The sequence below is a fragment of the Melampsora larici-populina genome, assembly GCF_000204055.1.
Source record: "Melampsora larici-populina 98AG31 unplaced genomic scaffold MELLAscaffold_20, whole genome shotgun sequence".
NCBI lineage: Eukaryota > Fungi > Basidiomycota > Pucciniomycetes > Pucciniales > Melampsoraceae > Melampsora > Melampsora laricis-populina.
Window position 1 is genome coordinate 1,111,482 of NW_006768784.1, and position 27,072 is coordinate 1,138,553.

Below are 27,072 nucleotides of genomic sequence, written 5' to 3' on the forward strand. Positions count from 1 at the left end.
CCAAAGGCGCACAGGAAGGTTGGCATGAATCAGTTGTGCTCTCAATCTTCCTGATATCGTTCTGTTGAATCGCTCAACCACCAAATTCTGCTCAGGGCTCTCAGGGGGACCCATCTCATGCACGATACCTTTCTCAGCCAGACAGCGTTTGAAATCATTGCTTGTGAACTCTCCACCACGATCAGACTTGAATACGGCAATTTTGAACGACGTTTGATTACATAGCATGGTATTAAATTGTTTGAAAGCTTCTAAAGCATGAGATTTACATTTTAACAGAATGACCCAATTGCGACGGGTTGCATCATCAATCAAAACCATAGAATAAAGGAACCCGCCAATAGTCGCAACAGGAAAGGGACCTGCAAGATCACAATGAATTCTATGAAGAGGGATTTCACTCCTAGGAAGCCTGCCAGAATGGCTGCTCCTCGTCTGTTTCCCCAAGGTGCAGGCCTCGCAAGTAGACGGTGGAGACGGATCAAGTCGTAGGACATCCTCCATGACATCTCGGGTATTTCTGGCGTTGAGATGACCAAACCGCAGGTGCCATAAGTCAGTATTGTTAGGCTTGAAAGCAGTCGCAGATGACGCACTAGGTTCAGAAAAATGATAGAACCGCCAGAACCCTCCAGGACCCGAATCCTTATACGCTGGAACAGTGTTTTCATTGTCAGAAAAATACATGTTCTTGTCATCCGTGTTGGTACCGTAGTGTGGATCGAAAATCTTGTAACCCAACTCGTATAACTCAGTGATAGAGATAAGACTCGCTGGTAGTGATGGAGAGTAGAGTACATTTGGAATCGATACAACAGTCGGAGAACCTTGACGATCAAAGGCGTGAAGCTTGGCAGTACCCATCTGGTTTGCAACAATTCTAGATGACTTGTTCGCGTTTGCTACCTTGATCCAGACTGGCTCGACAGACCTTAAGTCATCCAACAGCATAGCATCTCCGAACATGTGTCGGTTGCATGCCGTATCAGCTAGCGTCGGTTTGTTTGTCGCAGTCGGAGAGGGATACGCAGATGATACAATCAGAGAGACCTCTTGAGGTTCTTCAGCAACTACATTGTATGATGTAGCAAATTGACATGCTGGAGGCGTCTCGTTCGAATTCACCGGTTCATGTCTGACTTCAGTTGGAACAGCTGGTTGCTGGCTTTGAACTTGAGCTTCGGTGTTAAATCCTATAACTCCTGCGGCCGCCAACTGATTGAATCGTCGAACCTTCTCCTCGTCAGACAGAGATCGAGATCCCGAGTTGTTAACCGCAGATGAAGGTCTCGAGCGGTTGACATCGCGATTCTGTTGTCTCGAACACACAGCATTGGTGTGATTGAATCTCCAATGATCTCTCAATACGCAAGGTGCGTTCGGAGATTTGTTGGTTCGAGGGTTGACTGAACGGGTGGGATTGGGTATGGTCTGCCTCGCATTGACAGCCATTGCAATTGGGGTTTCATCTACATTACTGAGCGCAGACTTTGTACGAATACGAGATATGACCTTTGCAATCGTAAGATTCTTGAGGTCACCAAAGAGTTGGTCGCGTATTGTGCTGTACTGATCACCAGGGAAGCTTAACAATAAGAATACGGCAAGAAGTTTGTCGCTTATTTTAAGATCCTGGTCAGAGGCGGTGGCTTCAGCTAATTGAGTATGTAGGTCATTGATATTGTCAAGAAAGGCAGGGACAGTTTCAGATCCCGAGTATCGTATTGTTGCGACCTTCGCTATAAGCGCAGCAACTTCGAGCCCATCATCTTGCGATGATTGTTTGATGAGTAGGTCGTAAGCCTTCTTGGGATCCTCGATTCCGCGAATTGCAGGAAGTCGAGTCGCAGTAACGGTGGCTCTGATGATTTCAAGCACACCAGCACGTTCAGATTCGATCTGCTCGTACTTGTCAGGATCCTTGAGATCCGACGAAGATGGCGATGTGTCTCGTTCGACATGCTTCCATAACTTCCTGGTTTTAAGATAAGTCTTTAAACCCAAATTCCAATCGACTTTGTTCGTGTCGTTTAGTTTAGGAATTTGTGCAAGAAGGAACGAAGAGTGAGATACTGAGGATGAGGTGTTATTGGACGCCATCAGTACTGTATTGACAGAATTGTTGGGAAGAGATGAGCCTGTATCGGACAGGATAGTTGGGTGGGTGGGTGGACCAGAAAGACTGATATCTGGGTTGTCCGTTACAGAATCCAGCGTGTGGATGTGGCTGGTGTGGGGTTATAGTTAACGTTCGGATTGATCGACAGTTTGTTTACTCCGGAATTCGAAAGAAGGTTTTCAAATTGTCGAGTCAATAGCCGAAACTGAACTTAGACAATTCTAAAGTTCAAGGTATGAGTATTTCGAGTTTGAATTGACAGGTTCTTTTGCGTAAGTCTGTATTCAAAACTCTAGTCTACCGTGTTTGTTGATCAAGATTGAGCTTCGAGCTCTGGGCTCATAACCTAAAGGAATCTCTGATTCCTAATCAGATCAGACAACACACAGATTAGTATAACAGTCTTAGAAGAGATGAAGTATCCGGAGAAGATGTGTTAAACAATATGTGGTGTTGATGAAAAGCTTTCTAAAGATTGATGAAGAAGAAAGTTTTCAACATGGATGAAATCTGATATAGTGAATGTTTCGATACAAACAATGGTTAGGTTAAAGTTTAGTCAGAAAGGTTGTGAGTAAGACATATGCACATATACAAATGTAATTAAAATACATATTTAATATTATTATTTGATGCAACAGTTAATATATATTTTCAACTTCTATTGGTCCAGCTTCCTGCGACTTTACTATCAATGATAGCATTCGCTTGTAACCGATGCTGTAATGGAATGCATATGCAAAATTCGATTGCATTCATTGCGTGCGGTGTCTCCGAGAGAGTGAATGACCATCTCCATTTCCTCGGCTTAACCACTTCTCGTCAAACAGGGTTGAAAGCAATGGACACGCTCGGGAGAGCTTTGCAAAATCTCATCAAACATCGTATGAAACAATCATATAATTTAAGACCCTTTATGACGCTTGAAAACATCGACATTCAAGCACGTATTCACAACACTGCCAACATAGATGCCTCGGGTTGCGGAATCCGAGGCATCATCGGAGGTAAAACCTCGGACAAGGTCTGTCCGAGGTTTTTGTCCGAGGTAATCTTCTGCGCTGGGAGTTGCCTCGGATCAAAACCTCGGACAGCTTCTGTCGGAGGTTGGTAATCCGATAATACCTCGGATTTTGCAATCCGAGGTAAATATGTTGGCGGTGAAATACACGAATTGAGGCATCTACGAAGCTTTTTCACGGTTCTTATGGCTACCTTCACTTCCTACCTCCTCATCTCATTGACGACATCAATCCAGAAGAAGCTAAAGTTGAATCTATTCTGAAGTGTATCGATAAAAGTCAAGAAGAGCCTTTTGAACCAGACACGATTTTGCCTACTCAAGAGGAGAAATTACATTGGAAGCTTGTACTAAAAGCACAGCTTTCCCGAGCTTTATTAGATTACGGACTTGAAAAAGACTCTGTAGAATACAACACTTGTAAATCAGCTCTTGCAACCGTTCCTCCTCCGGTCGATCCAATCAAATGGCACAATCCTGATCTTATGATGCTAAAAATGATGAGTGCATCAGATAGTTCTGCTGGAGGTGTAGCTGACATGCTTGAACAATGCCAAAAACAAACTGGTGAAGATGCGATTGAGTTGGCTAAATTTCTTTGAGTCCTTGAAGGCGATATGGGAACCTGCTTAAACTTCGAGTCACTCATCCGTCAACGCTTTCCAGCCAGTTCAACTCAAGATTCACTCAATAATATTCTCAATATGCCTGGATTAGCTCACACTATGTGGAACGTAGCAAGCAAAGTGATAAGCCATCATTGGGGTGATCCGAAGGACTCATCCGACACTGGTCTTCACCGAACCGCAGGCGCACTTTTGATGAGGACAGATAAACTCCCATCTCAACAGGACTTTAACTCCTTGATGGAAATGATTCATAAAAGCCACACAGCTACTCTAGTCTTTTTGTTGAAGTCAGTTCTTTATTTTTTTTGTTTTCATTCTTGAGCTGATCATTAACTTTACTTGATAGGCAAATAATTGCAAATCACGATCCACCTGTGAAACTAGATCAACCTGGTATGGCTCAGTCCATAATTGATGAATGCTACAAAAGATACTTTAGTATTGAATCTTTAGAAGCCTCTTCTAAAACGGGCAATTGGACTCTTTACAACTTGCGCCTTCGACTCAGGGACTTTGCTTCCATTGTTGAAGGGGATCAAGCTATGCGATCAGGTGATATAGGCCGCACTATGAGTATGTGGAAGAGAAGGGCCTTGATGGCTCAAGGTATCAAAGGACTTTCACATTATGCCATACATCTGCCAAGGTTTATCTTGATACTTGAAAAGTTTTTACCGCCGAAGATCGCCAAAGCAATAAAACACTCACTTTTGATTCCAACTGGCGGACGTGATGGGCACTGGGTTGCAAAGGACTTTTATCTTGAAATTCAGAACTATTGGCTGAAATATTTCTACAACAACTCGGTGCGTCTTTTTCTCCTTTGATATTCATCATATGATCTCATAGAATTGATGTTAACAGGGTCAAGGGACAAATATTGAGCGATTGATGGAGAGATTCTCTATCCTGATTCCACTTGTGAGTGAAGCATTCCGTGTTGATTGACTCAGATTTGCTTGCTAATTGAAGCTATTGTCTTGAACACAGCTTCGTAATCAGATCCATCAAATGAAAGTGAGATCTGGACTTAAAGACATTTACCAAAACAATTATCACCCAATCACGGATCAGACAATGAGAACCTTTTTACATATGGCTCAGATTCACTTATGTGATCCTGAAATATCTCAGAATTCGAGATCCACCAATGATAACGATGAAGTCGGTGATGTGGAAGAATTAGGGATAGCTAAATTGAAGTCAATCCTAAAAACAGAGGCACGTAAGAAGTTGCCCTCAAGATTCATCTGGGGATCAATGAGCGCAAGAGCCACCAATCCGGATGATCTAGAGCAACTTGATGAATCTGAGATGATTTGATTGTCAAGATATTACATGATAATTACTTATTGAATTGTCTAAGTATCATTTAATAATGTCTAGATAAGATCGATCCCAACTCTGTCTTGTAGCAATATCATTGATTACATGGTGAAGTTGTAATACATAATATCTATTGCTATAAATTCAAAGAATCCGAAACCTTTTTCTGCTTATCAGTGATCTTCTTCTCTTTCGAACTTGCTGCCTCGGCAGCTTTTTCTATTCGTAAAAGCTTTTGGTTTGCAATATCCTTTGCTTTGTTCTCTTTTTCCACAGCTTTCAATCGCAACTCTTCTCGATGTTCTTCTTCGATAATCTGTGTGTCCAGGATCTCTTGATCATTAGAAATCTCTATATCTTCAAGTTCAGATTGATATTTTCTGTAAGAATCGCTTTGAAGCCAAGATTTGATACAGTCAATTATCATCTTGAACATTCCAGGTAAGGTCTGACCACCCAGAATTTCGCGAAGAAAGCTTCCGTTCGATACCGAGACATAGTTTTTAGCGATCTGCCAAGCATCATCGCGATTGAAGAGGGTGTGAGGCAAGATTTTTGGATCTAATGGATAGGTTTTATGGAATAAAGCCTCGAAATGGCCCATGATCGAGACAACGAGGTCGATAATTGGCACATTCAGCCGTATAGGATCGTTAGACTTGCATACAAGCGGGATACTACTCGTAATCTTTCTTTTAGAACTGGTTTTTGGAATATCAAATAGCGAGATGTCCTCAGGATCAGTTGGACTTGAGGACATCAGTTGATCTAGCCTGGTTAAGTTTGTCTGTGGAAGGAGCCGGATGAGTCGAGCTGCTGCCTGAGGATCACAGTTTGAGCATCGACAGGTTGCCATCTTCAGAGACTTCTCGCGCTCAATCTCTTCTAGGTAGCGAGGATCCGTCAAAGACATAGGAATATATCCTTTCCTGTACCATCCAGTATAATCAATTAATACTATTGATTTTTTAGTTGTGAAACATTAGGTAAATATAGCTTACAGATTGTCAAGGGCATATACAACTCTTAAGCAGCATGGAGTGAAACGTAACGCATGCATACGCTCTTCATTATCCATATGGGATGTTACCAAAATCTCTGATGGTGAGTTTTTTCCTTTTGGAATATTGGGCTGAACAAATAATATCACTAATCCGTCACCATCGCCACGACCTGCTCTTCCAGCCATCTGATTCGAATCTGACGGGTCCATAGCACCCATGATGACTACAATCCTAACACAAGGCCAATTCTGACCCAAGCCAAGTGCAGAAGTAGCTGAGATTATGGGATACTTGCCTTCCCCGTACTCTCTTGCACTTTTGAGCTTGTCGTTATCGCTAGTCACAGAGTGATATCGTCGGATACAGTCACTGTTCCCATTGGAGGAATCTGTTGGTTGTCCACAAGCTTTGCAAACAGATTCTATTACATTCATTGTAGCATTCCGAGTTCCAGAGTATATGATCATTGGTGGTAAGTCCTTGTTTGAAACAACGGATTTGTGAGGAATTATGAGATTTAGATCCTCTGCTGAATCGAGTGAATGATTAAGGTATATCCGAATGAAACGTAGCTCAGGCCGTACGAGCTCGCCATGAATCATTGTGATATGTGATTTGGTGATGCTTAAGCTTTCCAAGATTGCAGAGACAGCTTGAGGCCGACACGTTGCAGACATCAGGAGCACTGGAATGTTGTCTGTTGCCATCAGGTGCTGGCCGAGATTTCCATATGACAAACGGAATATGCCGATGTCTTGTGGAGTGACATGAGTAGAGAAGTGTCTCGAGGCTCCACTGACCTGAAGCCCCCAAAGATAAATACAGTGGGCCTCATCGACCACTTTCAAGACCAGATGAGCTTGAAAATCTTTGCTATAGTAAAGAGTCTGAAAGTCTCCATTATTAAGAAATATCTCGGGACTCTTGGAAAAACAAACAGATATATTAGTTATGTTCACAACACAGTTGACTAGATGTTTTGACAGAGCTAACCAGATATATGAACGAGTAAAAGTTCTGCTTCAATTTTACCAATACGTCCTGGGTGAAGGTTGTTTTTGTCAGATTGACTGCAGAAATGCCGGAAAGTTTTTTCTCCAATACCTGAAATGGAGTACAATCTTCAGGCTGACAGTTTGCCAATTTTTATGGTGATATCAAACTAACCTGATTGTCACCAAGCGCATCTAGTGGGTTCAAGACCAAGATGACTTCTTTCTTGGACTTTGGAAACATATGGAAGAATAGTTCAGAAACACGACTCTTTCCAAAGCCAGTAGCAGCAAGCAAGAACGCGTTTAGACCGTTCAAAAGAGGGACTGTTGTGTTCAGCTGGATCTCCTTTGGACTGATCCTTGGGTACATTTCTCTAAACTTCAAATCAGCCATTTTCTTCTGCTCAGAAACCGTCGCGGTAAGTATCTTCTTCAATAAACTGGTCCAAACAAGCTGTAGGCTATTGGTCGATTGACGACTTTCATTTTTGTCTTGTCCTTGTAAAGCATCATGTGGATTACTTTGGGTTTGTCTTCTTGACAACGACATGATTATTGATTAAGAAGAAAAGTCAAGACTGGTAAAGACAGTTTGAGTTCATCGAGGTCATCAAAGTCAAGACCTCGATGATTTTGGTTTTCAAGCTGCATCAATGTCACAGATGACCGTTGAACGGTCATACGCAGTCAGATTTCGAAATTTCAAAAGACGCTCTTTTGAGCTCAATGGAAACTTTTTGATGGGATTAAAAATAAAAAAAAAGTAAAAGAAGAGAAGTTGTGGAAGAAGCTCGAGTCTAACATATATGAACAACAGACAATGTTGTAATCAAATAAAGAAAAGTTTTCAATACAATAAGGTCCTCCCACTAAAAGCTGTAATCAAATAAAGAAAAGTTTTCAATACAATAAGGTCCTCCCACTAAAAGCCCGATGTGCTTGTCACCAAGAAAAGTCACACTACATATAAGTCCCTCGTGCCTCGGCCGCAAACTTTCAAATGAGAGGCACGAGATTTGGACTTAGTTAAGTTAGAATCCAGTGATCTTTGAAAGTAACAAAATGTTTAGCTGAACAAACCACCCAAACATCATCCATCATATTGTTCATGTATTTGATCCCAAAAACGAATTCTGCAATCCAAAGGACTAGAGAAAAGACTCCACACCCAATGTATGGAGAAGCTGAAGATCCAAAATTCATATTAGGGGGTTTCAAGTCAATAAATTTACAGGATTTTACAGTCCAACAAGTTGTCTGATGTTGCAAAATATACCGTAAATTTGAAAAAGTTGGGACACCTAAAAAGGTGTCCTGAATGCTGTTGACCGTATATTTGCAGAAAAAACCTCACCGTAAAATTTAAAAAACTTGTCCGTTTTTTAAAAAAGTTTCACAAAAAAATTCTGACTTGAAACCCCCTATTATGGTCAACACAATGTTTATCTCTGATCTTTAATATTTGACGCATCTGATATTGGAAATGTAAGGGGATTATTTGAAAGGCTGTCTCAACATCAGATTTGACAAGGATTACGTCAACCCTGGGCCAGCAACGCAGCTGTTGCGCGCTGCGTTGCTGGCGCGTTGCGGAAATTGTGGGCCGCACCGCAGCACAAATTCTGCATATCTGTTGCGTTCCGAACTGACGCGTAACAAGATCCCGGAAAACAGGGTTTTTTTTGACCGCAACATTACCTGCTGCGTTACGGCGCACAACCGCAAAGTTGCGGCTGTTGCGGGTCGGGTTTCTCATTCCAGTGATTTCTACGCACTATACCTGATTAGGCGAAGTCTTCTCTTTGTTTCACAATCCGATCGATCTCAATTAGTCTGAATCCACCCATCCTAAACACGACGCACCAGCTATGCATTGGTGCATTCGAGACAGGAGCAAGCCAGGGGCTGACTGGCTTGAAAGTCATAACATGCTCCTTCCAAATCCGAGGGTGAGGTCTCTTTTTCTTTCATCCTCGTTTTCTCTCTTACCTCCTCACTGATATCCTTTCTGTCTTGGTTTGATATTATTCACTTGATAGAAACATCATCATACACTTACAACTTTATCAAACTTCATATTTCCATTTTCTTTCTTTATACTACTCATTGTTTACAATATGTCAGAAACTTCCCAAGCCGAATCCAAAACTCCTTCTAGATCTATCCGATCCAGAAAGCAAGTCATCAATGAGTCCATGGTTTTGACAATGTCCAACTCGCGTCGCTGATTGACTTCAGAGCAACCTTCGGCCTTGAAAACCAAGCGCAAATACCCTAGTTATCATCGCACCGATACTGACGCCGATTCTGATGCCTCAATCACGAGTCTTCACCCTGATGGAAAGAAGAACAAAAAGAATTCAAAGACACCAAGCAATCCCTCTCAATCCAAGTCTCAAACTCGCAAGAAGAAGAAAGTTACATCAGGACTTGAATTGAATGACGATGAGGTAGCTATCAAATTCAACTTCTTTAATCTCTACTTTTAGTATTACCTCATAGTCACTGAAGCGCGGCCCATCTTTCAGCACACCCAGGCCAAGTCTCAACCTTGCAAGAAGAGAAAGGTCCAATCAGACGTGGTACTGGATGAGGGCGGCTCCGAGGTAGGTTTCAAATTGCATTCATCCAATCTTTTTGCCAGACTGTTTACTTACCATAACCACTACGTTTATCAGCATATCTGTTCAAATGTGACCAAAGCCATACTCCGAGCCGACTCTGATGTCGAGATTACTGGGGTAATTCAGAGACCTCGTCGCAAGATAGCCACTCACAGCCCCCAATCACAAGTGACTGGCAGCCCAGTGCATCCCGGCAACCTCAACATGTTTTCAACATGTTTTCAATATGTTTTTAGTATGTTATTAATTGGTTGTTCAAATTACATCACACAGTCTTTGACAGATATATATGAGTCATAGTGAGCTGACAGATTCAATTCCCCATCACAGCCCTCAATTACAAGTCACTGGCAGCCCAGTAAGTCCTGGCAACTTCAACTTGTGTTTCCATTTGTTTTGAATCTATTTTGAATTTGCTGCTCAACTGAAATCATGCAGTATTTGACAAGGTTTCAAATATATCTTGACCAGTTTTCAGATATTTCTTGACTAGTCATGTTGTGATGCTCTTTACTGGGTGGGGAGATCTATGCAAGTTTTTAACTCAATCTCGAAGAGATACGGGATATATATATGAGCTGGTTACCCATTTCAAAACAAGCTGATGAATAAATCTCCCAGTATGAACCCTTTTCAGCCACTGGTATTTCCAGCTCCAAGTGATTGATCATCTAGAGCGGACCCCAATAACAACCAGGGCCAGCTCTAGATGAACAACCCTCTCACAGCCAACAGAGATACCGTGGACTCAAACATCCAAGGTATCTTCAGGTATATATATATATATATATGCTTGGACTGTGGGTCCATGGCAATGTTCCAAGAATTTCTTAGCACCAAAAAAATCCTTGGATCAATTACTCAGACACCTTGTCTGAGGCTATTGCCATACAGGGATACCTCAGGTATACGAAGATTTGAGGAATCTTTGTTGAAGGTGTCTAGAACTGGCCCTGGCTCTGGTTCAATAAAAGCCAGCTCTATATGAGTCATCATCTAGGACTGGCCCCAATAACAGCCAGGGATGTCTTTCAACAATCACTCATTCAGAACTGGTATTGGCTCTCATATTGCTCAGGGCCTGCTGTAGATGGTGCATCAAAGAGAGCTGGCTCCAGCAGGACTCACGGCCTACTCTAGACAATACATCAAGTAGAGCTGGTCCCAATAGCACTCAGAGGCTGCTCTATTTGATGCATCAAATAGAACTGGCCCCGACAGCACTCAAGGCCTGCTCTATCTGTTGCATCAAATAGAGCTGGCCCCGACAACACTCAGGGCCTGCTCTATTTGTTGCATCAAATAGAGCTGGCCCCGACAGCACTCAGGGCCTGCTCTATCTGTTGCATCAAATAGAGCTGGCCCCGACAACACTCAGGGCCTGCTCTATTTGTTGCATCAAATGGAGCTGGCCCCGACAGCAATCAGGGCCTGCTCTATTTGTTGCATCAAATAGAGCTGGCCCCAACAGCACTCAGGGCCTGCTCTATTTGATGCAACCCCTCAGTATTGCATGATGTTATGTGGATGCTAAAGGTTTCTACTCCACTTAGTGATTATTATTAATATTAATAACCTACTGGAAAGAGAGAATAGTCATTTTACAAATTAATACAGCTTGTAAAATCAGGGGTGATAAAGGTATAATAATAAATTGTTTATAGCTAAGAATTTGAATTCTTTATACCTTGGATTACTTGTACTTTCACACCTTTGAGCAGATGTAATATACATATACATATAAATATATAAAGTATATAAGTATGATATATAATGATATAGGAAGTAATGAGAAGATAGAGTAATTATAAATAATAAATAACATAGCTTCAGAGAATCATCACGCACCAATGATTCTCAATTCTCTTGGCTTATTACTATTACTTCCACACATTATCTTGTAGATCATAACCAATAAATGTGTGAGTAAAAAGAGTGTGCAAGTATCAAATCTGAATACAAATCTCTCTTCTTGATTCTTGACTTGTCTCTCAAATAGTCGGATTCTCTCTTCTTGATAATTTTATCTTGTAGAGAATTTATGAGACTATTAGAATCTAATGTAGTCTGCTGTTGGGGCCAGTTCTATTTGATGCATCATATAGCGAAGGCCCTGAGTGCTGTCCGGGCCAGCTCTATTTGATGCATCAAATAGAGCAGGCCCTGAGTGCTGTCGGGGCCAGCTCTATTTGATGCATCAAATAGAGCAGGCCCTGAGTGCTGTCGGGGCCAGCTCTATTTGATGCAACAAATAGAGCACGCCCTGAGTGCTGTCGGGGCCAGCTCTATTTGATGCAACAAATAGAGCAGGCCCTGAGTGTTTTCGGGGCCAGCTCTATCTGATGCAACAAATAGAGCAGGCCCTGAGTGTTGTCAGGGCCAGCTCTATCTGATGCAACAAATAGAGCAGGCCCTGAGTGTTGTTGGGGCCAGCTCTATTTGATGCAACAAATAGAGCAGGCCCTAAGTGTTGTCGGGTCCAGCTCTATTTGATGCATCAAATAGAGCAGGCACTGACAGCACTGCTGGGTAATTGAATCTGAAGGAAATGTTAATTGTTCCAGATGAGGGCCTTTTTATGTGAGCAATTGAATTAAATGAATCATAATATTGGGAGAACCTTTTGAGATTGATGATCAATTAACTTTTTGATTTAGCTATGCCAAATTTGGTTCCTGATTTCTGATAAGAGTCTTCTTCAGATTAGATTGGCCCAATGAAGTAACCTTCTTTGGATGACTTGTGAAGTTCATTTGATGGTTTGATAAGTATACATTTGACCACAAATCAAATATTGGACCAAAACCTGCTGAGGTGTTAGTGGATCAGAGCAAAGAATGAGATTGAATCCAGGGTAGTTTAGCAGTGAGCAATCTAAGGGTTGTGTTATTGGAGTGTATATTGTTATTGTGATGTGGCAAGGATCATAGTTAGAACTTAAGCAAAGTTCAGTAACTCCATCCTTGAGGCTAGGAGCTGATAATTGTACCTATAGATCCACTTGAATGTGGCTTCTGATGTTGGTCAGTGTCAGATTGGTGATCAATAATAGCCATGACTATCACCACCCCAGCAAGGACCAACTTGATACAAAATGAATTGCTGATAGAGATCACACTTGATAGACATGCTGAAGTGGGGTCAAGAGTATTTCTTCAGTAGCAAAGTGGATGGGGGTGGATTTCATTTGAGGCAAGTATAAATTGTCAAATGGAAGTTGTATCTAAAGGCAAGTATTGACATCCAGCACATCTTTCACCGTGGCCAATTGATTATCATAGTCCACAACATCAGTGCTGTTACTGTATGGAAGAGGCAAGTGTGAAAGTGAGGATTGAGGATCTTGCCAGTGCCTGATCAGGATATTGTTGATGACTGGACAAGGCCTCTATAAAAACTGGTTGAGATCTGTTAAACATCATATTGAAAACATCTTTTAAAAAAACTAAAAACAAATTAAAAACATATTAAGGTCATCGGATGTACTGGGCTGCCAGTCACTTGTGATTGGGGGCTGTGACTGGCGACAATGACTGTAACAAGCTCAGGGCTTACTACGACCCTCCATTTCATGGGCCAGGCAATGTACGTGCTTTTTTCATTTCATCTATTCTGTCTTTATCTGTTCCTCACTTCTTCGTTTCTTTTGCATGTGTCCACTTCAACCAATTTTAGGACAAATCAAAGCCACCACTCTCGTATCCATGTAAACTCTGCCCAAAGGATCGAAAGGATCCTATTCGAGTCAGCTACAGCAACATGACGGGTATGATACGGTCTCACCGCAATGGATCTACCGCAACAGGCCGTTCAGATGTCGGATGTCCAAGCCGCGCCAAAAGCTAAAAAAGAGCACCCGGAGCTTGAAATACCCTTGTCAGTGGCAGAGCGACGACTAGCAGACAGCAAGAAGTCCGGTCAGAACCTCAACAGTTTTGTCATCACAACTCCCGGCCTCAAGTTCAACAACGAGACCTTCAACCAATTGGCGTGCACATGGTTGATTCGACACGCCCTTCCATGGTCTCGAGTCGAAGACCATATCCTTAGAACTATGGTAAGTTATGTATGGTGTGAGGCCAAGCTCTATGGCCGCAAATGGGCAGCTACAGAGGCCAAACACATCAATACTTCTCTGAAAACCAATGTTTTCAAAGAACTTCAGGCAAGTTTTCTACATCTCTAATTCTTGATTGGTTTACAAACTGAAATTTCCCTTTCTCTTTTCAGCAACTCACTTCACGGTTTAACCTAGTCCATGACGCCTGGACCAGTAAAGGCAATCGGCATGGTTTCATAGGCGCGTCGGTAACGTTCATTGATCCCAAATGGAAATATCACGTCCGACATGTAGGCCTGAAGGTTGTTGCCTGGCACCATCACGGTCCTTGGCTGGCTGAGCCCATTGTAAACTTACTGGTCAAACATGATATCTTCCAAAAGATAAGTATTTCTCACCTCTGGCTACTAGACTCCTGGGATATCATCCGGAGGAAAATGAGACGTATTGGTCGGACTCTATCCGTATCTCACTGCCAGACGCACACACGCGTGCGTCGTGTCATTTCGCGTCTGATGTCTATATCCATCCACGCAGAGTCCGACATCTAGACGTGTCCTGGCCTCAGACGTGTCTATGAGGCTAGCCAGACCTGTCTGGCCTCCGAACCCAGTGGTCTTACCAGTCTTTGAGGCCTTCTACGACCGATTGTACAAATGTAATTCCCTTATCTCCCACTCTTTCATTAACTTTATCAACAACGGCCTATCAAGACCAAATCATTTTGAATTCTGAATCAAAACCAAGGACTCAATCATCAATATCAAGCAAACCCTTGTTTTTTAACTCATTTCAACAAATCGAATCGCAAAGACATTTCAACCAATCGAACCGCAAAGACATCTATGTACAGGCACCTATAGACAAATCATGATGAGTCAACCTCAATCAACACAATCAACCTAAACGCAAAAACACACATTTTATACAACTATTTACATATCTGTCTCTCATCAAAATGATCAAATTCATAACTCAATTTAAAGATCATCAGCAAATGGGTCGTCCCCACCTCCATCAGGCTCTTCCACCTCAAACCCAAACTCATCAGCCTCAATCACCTCGACCTCATCCCGTGGCAGCCTCAATTCCTCCTCTTCCTCCCCCCACATTAGCATCCTATGCTCCAGAATCTCCTGATCATCCAGCGCCTCGGCTTGAAGACTACGTGCGTTCACATTAGCCTCCCACTCCCTTTGGCACTTCTCAATCAGCCTGTCCCAATCATGTGCTAATGAATTGTTGAATTCAGAAGTCGAGCTCGAGTACGGCGCTGTTTCTCTCAGCAAACCAAGCATGTGTACATTCCATGACATCCAGTCTCGACTGTGAAGCTGGCGAAGATTTATCTCTGCTGCCTTCAAAACGGTTTGACTTTCATTCCATACATCTTTTGCTTGTCAACCCCCAGGCTGAACCAAATCGATTGGACTTTCTATTCCATGACATTCCGGGTCCCATTCTGTAATTACAAGTTGTAATGTAATTCATCGAATCAGTCGCAGACCTGTACCACTTCATTATGTTATGTGCACAAATAATACAACTTACCTTTGGTAGATAAAGTAGAAATACGATCAAAGCTCTGGTCCGTTTTGAGGGCATATAGCATCATTTGGCGGATCTCCCTGCTGATGCGGCGGAGCTCTTCAGAACAACTTCGCTGTTCTAAAAAGGCTTGAATACCTTCTATAGTGCCTCGGTCAACAGCCCAAGCCTCCGCTGGATGTGAGAGTGACCCCATGCTCCAGAATTCGTCCTCAATTGACAACTCCTTTGTCTCTCCGAACAAAGGACACAGTAAGTAACTGACAGGCAAGATTGCATTATACTTTGACACTTGTAATTTGAATGAATCATACTTCTTCTTGAATAAGTTATGTTTGTTTCTCATGAACTGCTTGAGACTCTGTTGTACGCGAGTGCCTAACAACATCCAAATGGATTTGAAACATCACTCTGAATTGATTCAAAAATAACAAACTCGTAATCAAAAGGTAGAAGTTATGTACCTTGGCCATGCTTGTCCCATCGTCTTTGAGCCTCTAAAATCCCCACCTTGGCTTCATACAGCCTCTGCTTTGCCATACAAACTCGGATGAGCGCCCAAGCCTTAGCATCTACCAGATCGTACAGTGCATGAGACTTTTGAAGGGAAATACAAAAGGCAAAACTTGTACTTACTGGTGGCTGCTTTGAGAGTGCGAAACTCTTCGCTTCCTAAATCAGCCACCACGGTTGCAATTGCCTCTTCAAATGCTACAATTGAACCTGGCAGAGTGAGTGCCTGCTCTCGTTCCGATTCAGTTGTATTCGGATCACAAGTGTTCCTCAGACTTGCAAGTTTCACACTGTTTCCAATTGTACATATATCAGCTTGGTACAGCCTCGTACTGAAAGTGAGGAGGGAAGATGCAATTCACTGTGATTCTTGCAACTTCTCCTCAAGATCAAGCAAATGAACTAATCGCTCCTCAAATTTGAGACGACTCTCGTCTGCCATGGCGGCCAGTTGCAGAGCTCTCTGTCTGGCCCACTGAGCGGCAAAATAGTCCTGAGTGTAGCATGGATCGGACTGCAACAAATCGTTTAATGTCTTAGTAGCTTTTAAGCTACGTTCCCTAGCATGCGTCAATTTCTCTCGAGCGGAACCAACTAATTATACACACAATACAATGCATCAGCTAAAAGTGTGATGTGGTAAGTACAAAGAGACTGACTTGACACCGCGGGAATCAACTCGTTTGAAACCCGATTGAGCGGAATTCCGGTGTCCGGGTTGAAATTCCTCAAATCACGAATCTCGTTCACAACTCGTTTGCATTATGTTTGCCCATTTCCCTCGAGTACCCTACAATACATACACATACACATCACTTTAAAAACCTTTGATTCCAACGGTTTGACTACATATCTCACCACTTATCATGTTCCCGCTGAACTGCTTATCTTTCTGTTGATTGAGGCTTGACAAATGAGGATGAAGGTGAGGAATGGTGAAAGGGGATGTTGCGGTATGATGTGACTATACATACACGGGGCCAGCCGAGTCAGAGCACAGCCCGAGGGAAATTGGCAAACATAATGTGAACGAGTTGTGAACAAGATTCACGATTCGAGGAAATTCCAAACCCGGACACCAAAATTAAGCTCAATCGGGTTTCAAACGAGTTGATTCCCGCGGTGTGACTCTCACCTGCATTACCGCGCAAAAGACTGTTTTGATGCTTCGATCGGAGATGTAAGGTGATCAATCGATGCTGTTTTGTTGAGTACCTATTTGACATAACCAACGGAGACAAAAAAGACCAGTCACGCTCAAGACCCTCGCCATCCGAGAGTCCCCAGCCCTTGTTGAGGCGAGGGTTATATTCCAATTGACACGACCACCTGTGCACATATGAGTGGAATACACTCGTGCCAAATTTCAGCTGCTCGTTTCGGAACAGTGCATTCTAAGTTGAGACCTTCTGTCAGTAACAAGTAAGAAGATACAAAAGATACTGGCTGATTCAAAAATACCTTCTTGAGACTCTTCTCCAAAGTACAGCCAATATCATACAATATACCAAGCCGCTTTGGGCGGTCTACTTCGGATTGTCCCGCTACAAATCCTAAGATTTCATCGAGGAGGGCAAGAACATAATACTGCCTGTAATTGTCAAACACGAGTATTTATTAATGAACATTCATCAATGATAAAAACAAGTGTGTACTTGCTTTTCACCGCTTTGTACAACGTTCACAAACCGCAGGATATGATCGTGGCGGCAACCCATACCGATCAGGCCGGTTTCGTCGCAGGCTTTCCAAGTGGTACCTGCTCGGTGATCTGCAGCAGCTGTGTGCTGTGCACTGCACGGATCCTGTTTCAAAATGTACTCTGAAGTTAGAATGATATAGTCAAAACTTATTAACCTAGATACGACTTACTGAAGCAACTGATTTCTTATTGGTTTCGGTTGGTGCCCACTTCTCTACTTTGGCAGGTTTCATGAATAAAGGTGGATATTCCGGTTTGCGTTTGTCGGACTCACGACTTGCTGCTTTGTGTCTTTGATGTTGAAAGTTACCATCGAAGCATATTATGTAGTCAGGTTCATCCTGCTCATTATTATCCTGGAGAGGACCAAAGCATCGGGGGCAGTTGGAAGCCAGCTTGTCCAAATGCGAGAGGTCCAGTGCCAAGTCACAAAGCTTGTCCTCCATTAGCAACATGTGTTGATAAACATCAACAGCGGCAGATAGGGTTTTTCGCCAGAGCCGGGGCTACAACTCATATGTAGTATATACATATGGTCAGGTTTGAGTTTCAAGTTTGTAGGAATAAGGCCAAGGAAATGACTGACCTGAGTTGTTCCGGCCACAAGAATAAGAGGGCTACTGGCATCTAGAAAGGTGTCTAGTCCCAATGCAAACCCTTGCATGCGAATGCTGCACTGTTCCCACAGTGTGTGGTGGAATCGAAGAAGCCGAATGGAAAACGCGGTTTAAGGATGAACCGGTGATCCCCCAACGTATCCCATTCGGATCAGCCTCACTTGGTCACTGGTGCATTGGCAAAACTTGATCTCTTTCTTGTCACGAGCTATGTACAGTATCCGTACATTCAAATTAATGCTGGCTGATATTTAATTTGACAATAAATCATGAGACTCACAGAGAATATCCACTAGGTCGACTGATCGTGTTGTAAGATCTCCAACACCACAAGCACAAGTGTCATTAAAATCTTCATTCCAATTTTGAAGATCACCCCATTGTGCGGTCCTTGACGACTGGGTCATGAAAGCCACAAACATTGGGCCAAGTACCTTCTTCCACCGAAGGTGCTCAAGCAGCTGCTTGGATTGGTAATAAGTTCCCCTGATGTACTCTCCAAAGGACACGTGAAATCCTCCAACCAATGGAGGAGTAGGTTCTCGAGGTTCGCTATCTCCCAACGGAGACAACGGTGTTTCACAATGGTATATATACAACATGGCATCTGCCTCATTGTTCTCGGATTCGGAAGTTTGATCGTGATCAGGGCCACCTGTGTTTGGATCGACTGGATTGTTCTGGTTTGCATGCCGGTTCGCGGTAAGAGCATTATGAAGATTTTCCGCGTTCTGAAGTGCTGTTCGAGATTCCACAGCCGCAAGATCATTAGCAACTCTCTGAGAAGGGCCAACATCTGCTCCTCGTGCCCGTGGCCGCTTGGTTTGAGGACCAAGTGGGCACTTGATGACTCGACCTTTTCCCATTTTAGATACTTATTCTTCAAGCCGATAAAATAAGATAAACAATGAAGACCGAGGTGAGTTGTTGAACTGAATCAAAAAAATTAAGATGGGATAAAGAATATCTCGAAAGGAAGTTTGTTCAATGATAGATTAGAAGGAAGTTGAGAGAGACAGAAAACAAAGGATCACATAACTAGCCATGCTTTTGTGAATAGAGGAACCCATTAAGAAATGATGTAATCATTCTTACATCATTCATTGAGATAATCAACTCTCCTTCAGGCACAAATGCTTGTTTAGTGCAATTTTGAAAATTAATCAACCATCCATCTAGCCCTGCATCTGCAGGTAAGTGACTATGATAATGAATATTAAACTTCTTCATTTGGATTTTGATTCCCTTTTCAATAGTTGAGCAAAATTCAAGTTCGAACCTGGAAAATATTGATTGTCATTTGGGCTTTCAGATATTCCAAGGTCACTGGAAATGCAACGGTTTTGAAGAGCACTCACTTTCACCAGGAAGAGTTTGAGAAATGAATACAGGATGATTTTATGGCAAAATGGTGTCAGAGTCATGCAACACAGTGAGTGCTGAAATCCCAATTTTGTTCTTCAAATCAACCTGTTGCAAGTTTTGGTTATAAAACCTCCCCAATCACCATCAAGATGGTGGAAAAAAGGTCAAAACTCCGCCTTAAAATACAAAATCAAATTTCAAGGCCAGTCTATTAAGACACTTTTTCAATCACATCACATCTTCCCTCTTGAAAATCCCAATTTTGTTCTTCAAATCACCCTGTTTTCTCCCGCTCACTCCTCAAAATTGAAAACAGTGGGGTTTATTTCTTGAACACTGCCGGAGTTTCAAATGTACATGCTCATCAAATCATACATAAAAGTGGGACTGCTGTTGTATTATATGTGAGCTACTTTATGGGATATGTTTGTTGAATGTGGCTCAGATTTTGATGTGAGTACTTTTGCACTATTTCAATTCCAATATGAAGGTTTAAGAACGTGTAAAAAAAGAAACTTTGACTCTTGAGATTCCTCTTGATATAGCCACATTGATCACTTAACTTTTCAAAATAAAATCAAATAGGTAGGCCCTCACGATGTAAGTGTTGATATTATGGTATGTTGGGGGTGCCGGGCTTCCAAATGCTTCGTGACCCGGGGACTGACCGCACAGACCGCACTATATGTACAGTCCAGGTGAGTCACGAGATGGATCTTGATTCTTCCTTCATCTAAACATTCATCTTCATTCAATCCCATCACCCTTCCCCTACGTCCATTATCTTTCTTCCCAGCATGGCTAGTACTCGATCCGGTCGAACTCGAGGTCCCCCTTCTGGTACTGGAACAGCTTCCATGTACTCAACCAGAGCTAAACGTTCAGGCCGAGTCCTTGCATCACCTACCAGGAAGTCCACCTTGACCAAAGCGCGCTCAACCAAAACTACCATGACTAAATCAAATTATTCTACAAACCAAGCAAATGAACTATCAATCAACGAGTTCTTACCTTCAACCTCCAACAACCAGCCAACTCCTAACCCCCCCGTTTTACGGTCTCCAACGTTGGCTGAGCCTTCTGCTGCTCTGCCACAGTCTCAAACTTCATTTGATATCTCTCAAATCAATGCAACTATATCTCAAACCAATGCCACTTTGTCACCACCCATTCACAATGCTTGCAGCATACCTTCAGACTCCAACAACCAGCTAACTACTAACCCTTCCATTTTACGGTCTCCAAACTCGGCTGAGGCTTCTGTAGCCCGCTCACAGCCACAAACTTCAACTGATATCTCTCAAATCAATACAACTATATCTCAAACCAAAGCAACTTTGTCACGACCCATTCGCAAGGTTTGGATCACCAACCGGCCTAGAAACAATGGACCTGCAGAATCCAGCGACGAAGAGCTTGGCGACTTATTCAACCCGGGTGCTATGTCTGATTCAGATCTGTCTCTAGAAGAAGACTCGAGACCTTCTAAACGCCAACTTTCCCAAAGGAACACTGATCAAGCACCACCGGCCTCTAAACGTTCTCGCCGAGTGCCTCAAAACAAATCTCAAGCTCAACTTCAAGGTGTTGATTCTCAAGATATCGATACTCAAGATATCAGTTCATCTATCAACAGGAATGCACCTCTTCCTCAAAGCTCATCAAGCTCACGTGCTACCGACCTTCCAACACTATTGAATTATCAGGCGGTGTGTAATGAGTGGTCGATGACCAGGATTTCAGCAGTCAAGCGGACTAGCTCAGCTGTGCCACAAAATATCCAAGAAGAGGCTAAAGCGCTCAAACAGCTGTATCATCATCACAAAGAGATGCTCGCGATGATGGGAAATGTCACCTTGTTTACATTGGACAAAGCGATGTATGTTCTTTCATTCATAGTCATACTATTTCACAACATTCTTAAGATTGATCCAATCTTAATCCGCTTCAGAGGCGATCTAGGTTCATCCCGAGGTCAAGGTCAGGATGGCTATCGCCTTTGGATGAGCTATTCAAAGATGGCCAATAAGGAATATAGTGAGTCGACTCCTTCCCCAGAAAGCTACATGAACATACTTACTTAAAATGTCTATGGTGGGTATGTTTATTATGTTTATTATTACTACAGTGCCTCGAAACAGCGAACCAGAAAGTCTTGGCAAGCGCAACCAACAAATGGGTAGGGCATGGACTGCTCGACCTGACGCCGAGCGTCTCGTTTTTCATCCTTCGGTATTTTATATGTTATCTGGCTTACCCTCAAAAAAGGAACAAAAGCAACTCAATCTATCACCCGAAGAACGCATCGAGCTGCAAGAGGTCTATGACGAAACGGTGTGTGGTCAAAAGGTTGCCAAAGCTTATGCCAAGGCATTGTCAGGTATTCCTGGCGGTCAATCATTGGCAGACCACAATCGCCTTTCAAAAAAGCGTGTGCAGCAAATACATTCTCAGGTATGTTGTTTTATCATATGTTCATTATTTGAATCACTATATTTCTCCATCGTATTTCTCTTGTAAACAACTGATTTTTCATTTGGCACTGATAGATTGAAAGCGAATCCACACACATGGACTTTGCATACTATTTTCTTGCATCTGGAACCCATCCTCAAACTGAGGAAGGCAAAGGTTCCCATGGATGGTGTATTGAATACACCTCACACCCGGAGATGGCTGAATATGTTTGTGCCAAAAGCAATTTTCCGGTTATCTTTGCAGCACGTGCTCAGGGCAAAGCAGTGGAAGAAGCTGTCGCCGATGCTATAGGATCATCAAAGTCGTCGACTGAAAAAGAAAAGCGCCAACAGCCAGCAGATGTCATAAAAACCGACCTCACCAAAGCCCTTTGGGCAGATCTAAGTAAGTCATTTATCCCTTGTCATTAATATAGTTGTTTCGGTTTCATTACTGAGGTCGCTCTCTAGAGGAAGCACTTGGATATTCTCCAGGAAAAGGTTTCCCGCGCAAACCGAACCCGGGAGAATGTCTTAAAGCTAGAGGTTTTCCGGTCAATATCGTCCAACTCGATGGAAGCAGCCTGAAGCCTGAAGATCTTGCCTTGGGTGTTGACAAGATGCCAAGCAGCAAGAGATCACTGTGGCTGAACGACGTGAAAGCAGGTTTATTCAAACTAGTAAATGACTCAGCCGTGGCAAACAGCAGCAACAATATTAATGATTTGAATGATGGTGGCTCAAATCCGCAAGATATTGAAGACGACAAAGAGCCATGGGGAGTTATCTCTGGCTTAGACGACAATTGTGATCATAGAGTTGATGATATGTATATCGGTATGGGTGTGGATGAAGACAATACCAACCTCGGTATGGGTCTGGAGGACGACGACCTACCTGATGATGATGATTTTTAGTGATACCATACAGATATTTAGCTTTGATAGATAAGTAAATGGATCATTTATTGGGTTTATTGTTTTTTATACAAAATTGTGATCTTGTGTTCCAGATTTTTTTTTATCACTCACTTACTTTTTCATCCATTTATCATTTTTATGGTGATACCATACATTCATTTACCTTACATGGATAAAATAAACACTCGAGGTTATCTTTTTTTGGTGCTTTTTTCTTACAAAATATCCTGCGTTTCATATTCCTTTTTTGGTATGACTTACTTTTTCATTGTCACACCATTTGTTATCTCAAATTGTCAACATCAACAATTACAACACAATTGAAATCTTGACTTCATCTCGTCACTTGACACTTGAAACTTCAAGAACGGTGTTGGTAGCAATTGATTCAAAGTATAATTTGATTTTATTATGTGTACAGATGATATTCTTCCAGTGGTAAGCTAAGTAAAAAAGGTGTCGGACCTTCGGTTGTACTAATGTCTCTGAGATCAAAAATGAGTTATACAAAATTTTCACACGACTCGCTTATATACAGTACATTTTGAATTCAACTATCCATATCAAGCTCACTATTGAGTTTAATATTAGTTGTGCTGTTGCAACAGGTTGCAACTGCTTGTATGTACCGTGATACTTGGCAAAGAATCAGACCGTATGCAAAAGGCTGATAGACTGATGTATCACATCCGTGGTTCATCTCATGGGTCTCTCTGTCTCTCTTTCAATAGTTTGTCCTATTCAAGGTGGAAAGGTCTTGAGGAGACAGGTTAATACGTGTAATGTAAATAGCAATTTTAAATAGCGACTTTGTCTGTTTCTATTTGCTCATGAAAGATAGGAAGAGATAACATATTGAGGCATTTATCGGGGATACATACAAAAAACGAGTTGAGATGACCTACAATAGCGTTCATTCAAATGTTGGTAGGGTGGTGCAGATAGAGATGGAGGTGTGGTGAGGTTGATCCGTTTGATCGGATTGATCTGGCTTGGTATCCATTGGTTGGTGTGGCTTGCTCTATTGATAGACCGACACGTCCTGATAGGGAGTTAGGTCTATCAATAGGTGGGTGGGAGCTGGGATGGACGGCGTATGATGTGTCATGTGTCTGACAGAGCGAGTGTTTGTAGGGGAGACCACTGGGTTCGGAGGCCAGACAGGTCTGGCTAGCCTCATAGACACGTCTGAGGCCAGGACACGTCTGGATGTCGGACTCTGCGTGGATGGATATAGACATCAGACGCGAAATGACACGACGCACGCGTGTGTGCGTCTGGCAGTGAGATACGGATAGAGTCCGACCAATACGTCTCATTTTCGTCCGGATGATATCCCAGGAGTCTAGTAGCCAGAGGTGGTATTTCTATAAGTCACTTTACTAAACATTGATTTTCGTAATACTGACACTGATTCTTATTTATCATGTCTCACATTCTCTGCCAGACTACAGATTCCGGTTCCAACAACAAGACAATGGCGACCGAAATGCATCGCCAGTTTTCATTGCAACCATCAAACCCCAATGGCATCCAGTATAAATGGGACCCCACTAGTATGCATATTTTTTGTTTCTGCCATAAGTTGGCTTTAATTGTCAATTCAGGCCTAGCCGAGCTAGGCGTGAAAGCTCCACCTCCTGCCAAGGCCAAATTGGCGGCCTGTGGTCACTTTCCAACCATAGGCACTATCAAAGAAGAAGACGAGGACCTCAGTCCCGAAGAGGATGAGAGTCCTGAACACGACGTCAATGATTTGGAGGAGTCCACTTCAGCTGAAGCAGTCCCTGCCGCAATCGACGACGAGAATGAATGGGATGTTGCCGATGCTGAGGACGAAGTCATACCAGCAGTTGTCTTGGAGGCAGAGGTAGCGCCGACACATCGGAGAGAAGCTAACCACGTAAACTTTATCTTACAAAAGGTATGGTTGTTATGGTTTCTTTCTACAAAGTCGTTCCCAACTGATCAATTTTGCCTGTCTTTGGATCTTTAGCTTGACTTTATCATTTGTCGCATCACTCGCTCTTCCTCTTGGCGTAAGGAATTCGAGCGTGTAAGTGCAAAGCATGAGTTCACAGGCTCACTTATTTCTGGGTACGGTATTTGCTGGAATGTCAAATACAAGAGCCGACACAAGGCTTGGCTTGCAAGAGCGGCAAGTATTCATTTATGATCCTTTCTTATATCTTTCATGCTAACACATTATTTACACAGGTAATCGACCAGATGTGTAAAGAAGATATTGATCGAGTCCTGGCTCTTGGCCGAAACCCGCGTAAGGATGGCAAGCCTTATGGGTATTTCCACCAGCTTGAAATCATGACAGCTGAGTGGGCTCAAGTGCGGAGGATCAACGTGGAACTTGAGGTATGTGATTCATCTTGTCAATTATCTCTAAGTAAAATAACCATTGCTTGTTTATCTAGATGTTTCTTCAAACTACCCTCAAGATGGAGGGCCACGGGCCTACCGGTTGTATGGTCATTCCGGAGTATGTCGAGCTTTGACATAAGCTACAGCAGAAGGTTAAAGGGTTAAGTACTTCAGATGCGGTATACCCAATGTTGGCGAAGATGCTGGAGAAGACACAAGCATACCTTGATGAAGCACTTCAATGCGAAACCCTTGTCGTAGCCACAATCCTCCATCCCTTCTTTCGATTGAAATTTTTTACTAAGTGGTTTGGAGGAACAATTGCTATGAAATCAGAATCCACTTTACGCCGACTATTCTCTGAGTACAAACTCACTTCGCCTTGTCAACGCCCTGGCCCTTCAAAAGAAGATTCTCACGCCTCCTCCGGCTCTACTCAGTCTGCTAATCAACCAAAAATCTTTCATGACGACTCTGACGACGAAGAGAATGAACCAGCCGATACAATCGATAACTCATTGGAGAATTATATACGGTTGTCTGATAAGATGCGTCAGAAAGATTATGATCTGACTGACCCTAAGGTAGGCCTTTTATGGTGGTCTGTAAGTAATTTGCTACATTCTTATTGTGTCATTAATTAATACTACTGTATGCTAAGTGGCTTTTTTTTGTTTTAGCATCACAAAAAGGATTACCGAGTGTTAGCCATCATGGCCGCAATTACCTGGCAACGACTGGATCGTCATGTGCTGCAGAACGAATATTTTCGTGTGCTGCCAACATCTGTGCCAGTGATTGTGGCAGTCTTCTTGCACGCACAATTGAGGCCCTTGTTTTGAGCCGGTTGTAGTTAAGGGAAGGTATATTGTTAGGGGAGGATTTTGCAGATCTCGCTGCTGTTTTGAAAGCCTTTAATGTCACCCTTGATTGATTGCAAGTTTTTAGATAGTTAACTAGTTACATGTTTAGATTAGGGATGTGGAAGATCTATTGTTTGGATTTGTGGTTCGGCTTTTGAAATTAATCGTTTCTTTTTCTTGATTTTGTTTGGCGCTGTTGCGGTTTTGTTGCGCCTGTTGCGCTGCGCTGCGGGTGAGCCGCCGCGCAACCAGGCCTACCGATTTCATGTTACGGTACTGAGAGCAACACAGCAGGGTTTGCGGCCCAACCGTTGCGTGTTGCGGAGCAACGCAGCGCAAAACGCTCATGTTGCGCCGCGTTGCATTGCTGGCCCAGGGTTGATTACGTCATTGAATTTAGCTTTCATTTGAATCAAATAGGGGATGAAGTTTTTCAATGAATCATAAGTAGGCCTGATGTCTTTCTTGTTGATCAATTGATTTGGCGGAGGGTTTCCAATAATTAGATTTGAACAGACACACATCTTCTTTGAATCCTTCTTTGGGACCATCAGCAGCGGAATCACCTTCATGCCGTCCAAAAGAAATGAAAACTCTTCAGAAAAGCGACCTTTGTCTACTTTGACTTGACATTGTTCTTCTAAAGGTGTTGATTAGCTTTGCATGAGATGTGGTTGGGGATCTCAACAATCTTTGAATTGGGTAAAGAAGAACAAGGCCAAAAACTGATCCGTAAACCTTTCAAAACTGAATGTACAAAAGGTTTGTTTGGATGTTGAACCAGTAACGTTTCCAACTTGTCCACTTTGATAGGTGTAATGATTTTCAACAAATGAGAATATTGCTTGATGGTGTAAGCTCTGTCCTCGTCCTCTGAAAGCAGAGGCGCATCTGGAAAGGGTTTTGCATGAATACTTGAATCAATAGCTGGCAA

The 27,072-nt window shown here is 42.7% G+C and overlaps 3 protein-coding genes across 3 annotated transcripts; 1 reads left to right on the plus strand and 2 right to left on the minus strand.

Moving 5' to 3' along the window:
- Nucleotides 1-5,231: 5,231 nt before the first annotated feature.
- On the minus strand, nt 5,232-6,008 carry MELLADRAFT_63590 (uncharacterized protein; the record flags this gene model as incomplete). The annotated part of the gene is made up of 2 exons (XM_007410443.1): nt 5,232-5,444; nt 5,709-6,008. 2 exons carry the CDS (start codon nt 6,006-6,008, stop codon nt 5,232-5,234), a joined length of 513 nt encoding a protein of 170 aa, XP_007410505.1.
- An 8,750-nt stretch (nt 6,009-14,758) lies between these two features.
- MELLADRAFT_106962 (uncharacterized protein) lies at nt 14,759-15,094 on the minus strand (the record flags this gene model as incomplete). The annotated part of the gene is made up of 1 exon (XM_007410442.1): nt 14,759-15,094. One exon carries the CDS (start codon nt 15,092-15,094, stop codon nt 14,759-14,761), a length of 336 nt encoding a protein of 111 aa, XP_007410504.1.
- A 4,852-nt stretch (nt 15,095-19,946) lies between these two features.
- MELLADRAFT_63592 (uncharacterized protein) lies at nt 19,947-22,896 on the plus strand (the record flags this gene model as incomplete). Its single annotated transcript, XM_007410426.1, has 6 exons — nt 19,947-19,976; nt 20,109-20,141; nt 20,217-20,221; nt 20,320-21,560; nt 22,293-22,385; nt 22,451-22,896. The coding sequence occupies 6 exons, from the start codon at nt 19,947-19,949 to the stop codon at nt 22,894-22,896; spliced, it is 1,848 nt and encodes a 615-aa protein (XP_007410488.1).
- Nucleotides 22,897-27,072: the final 4,176 nt, after the last annotated feature.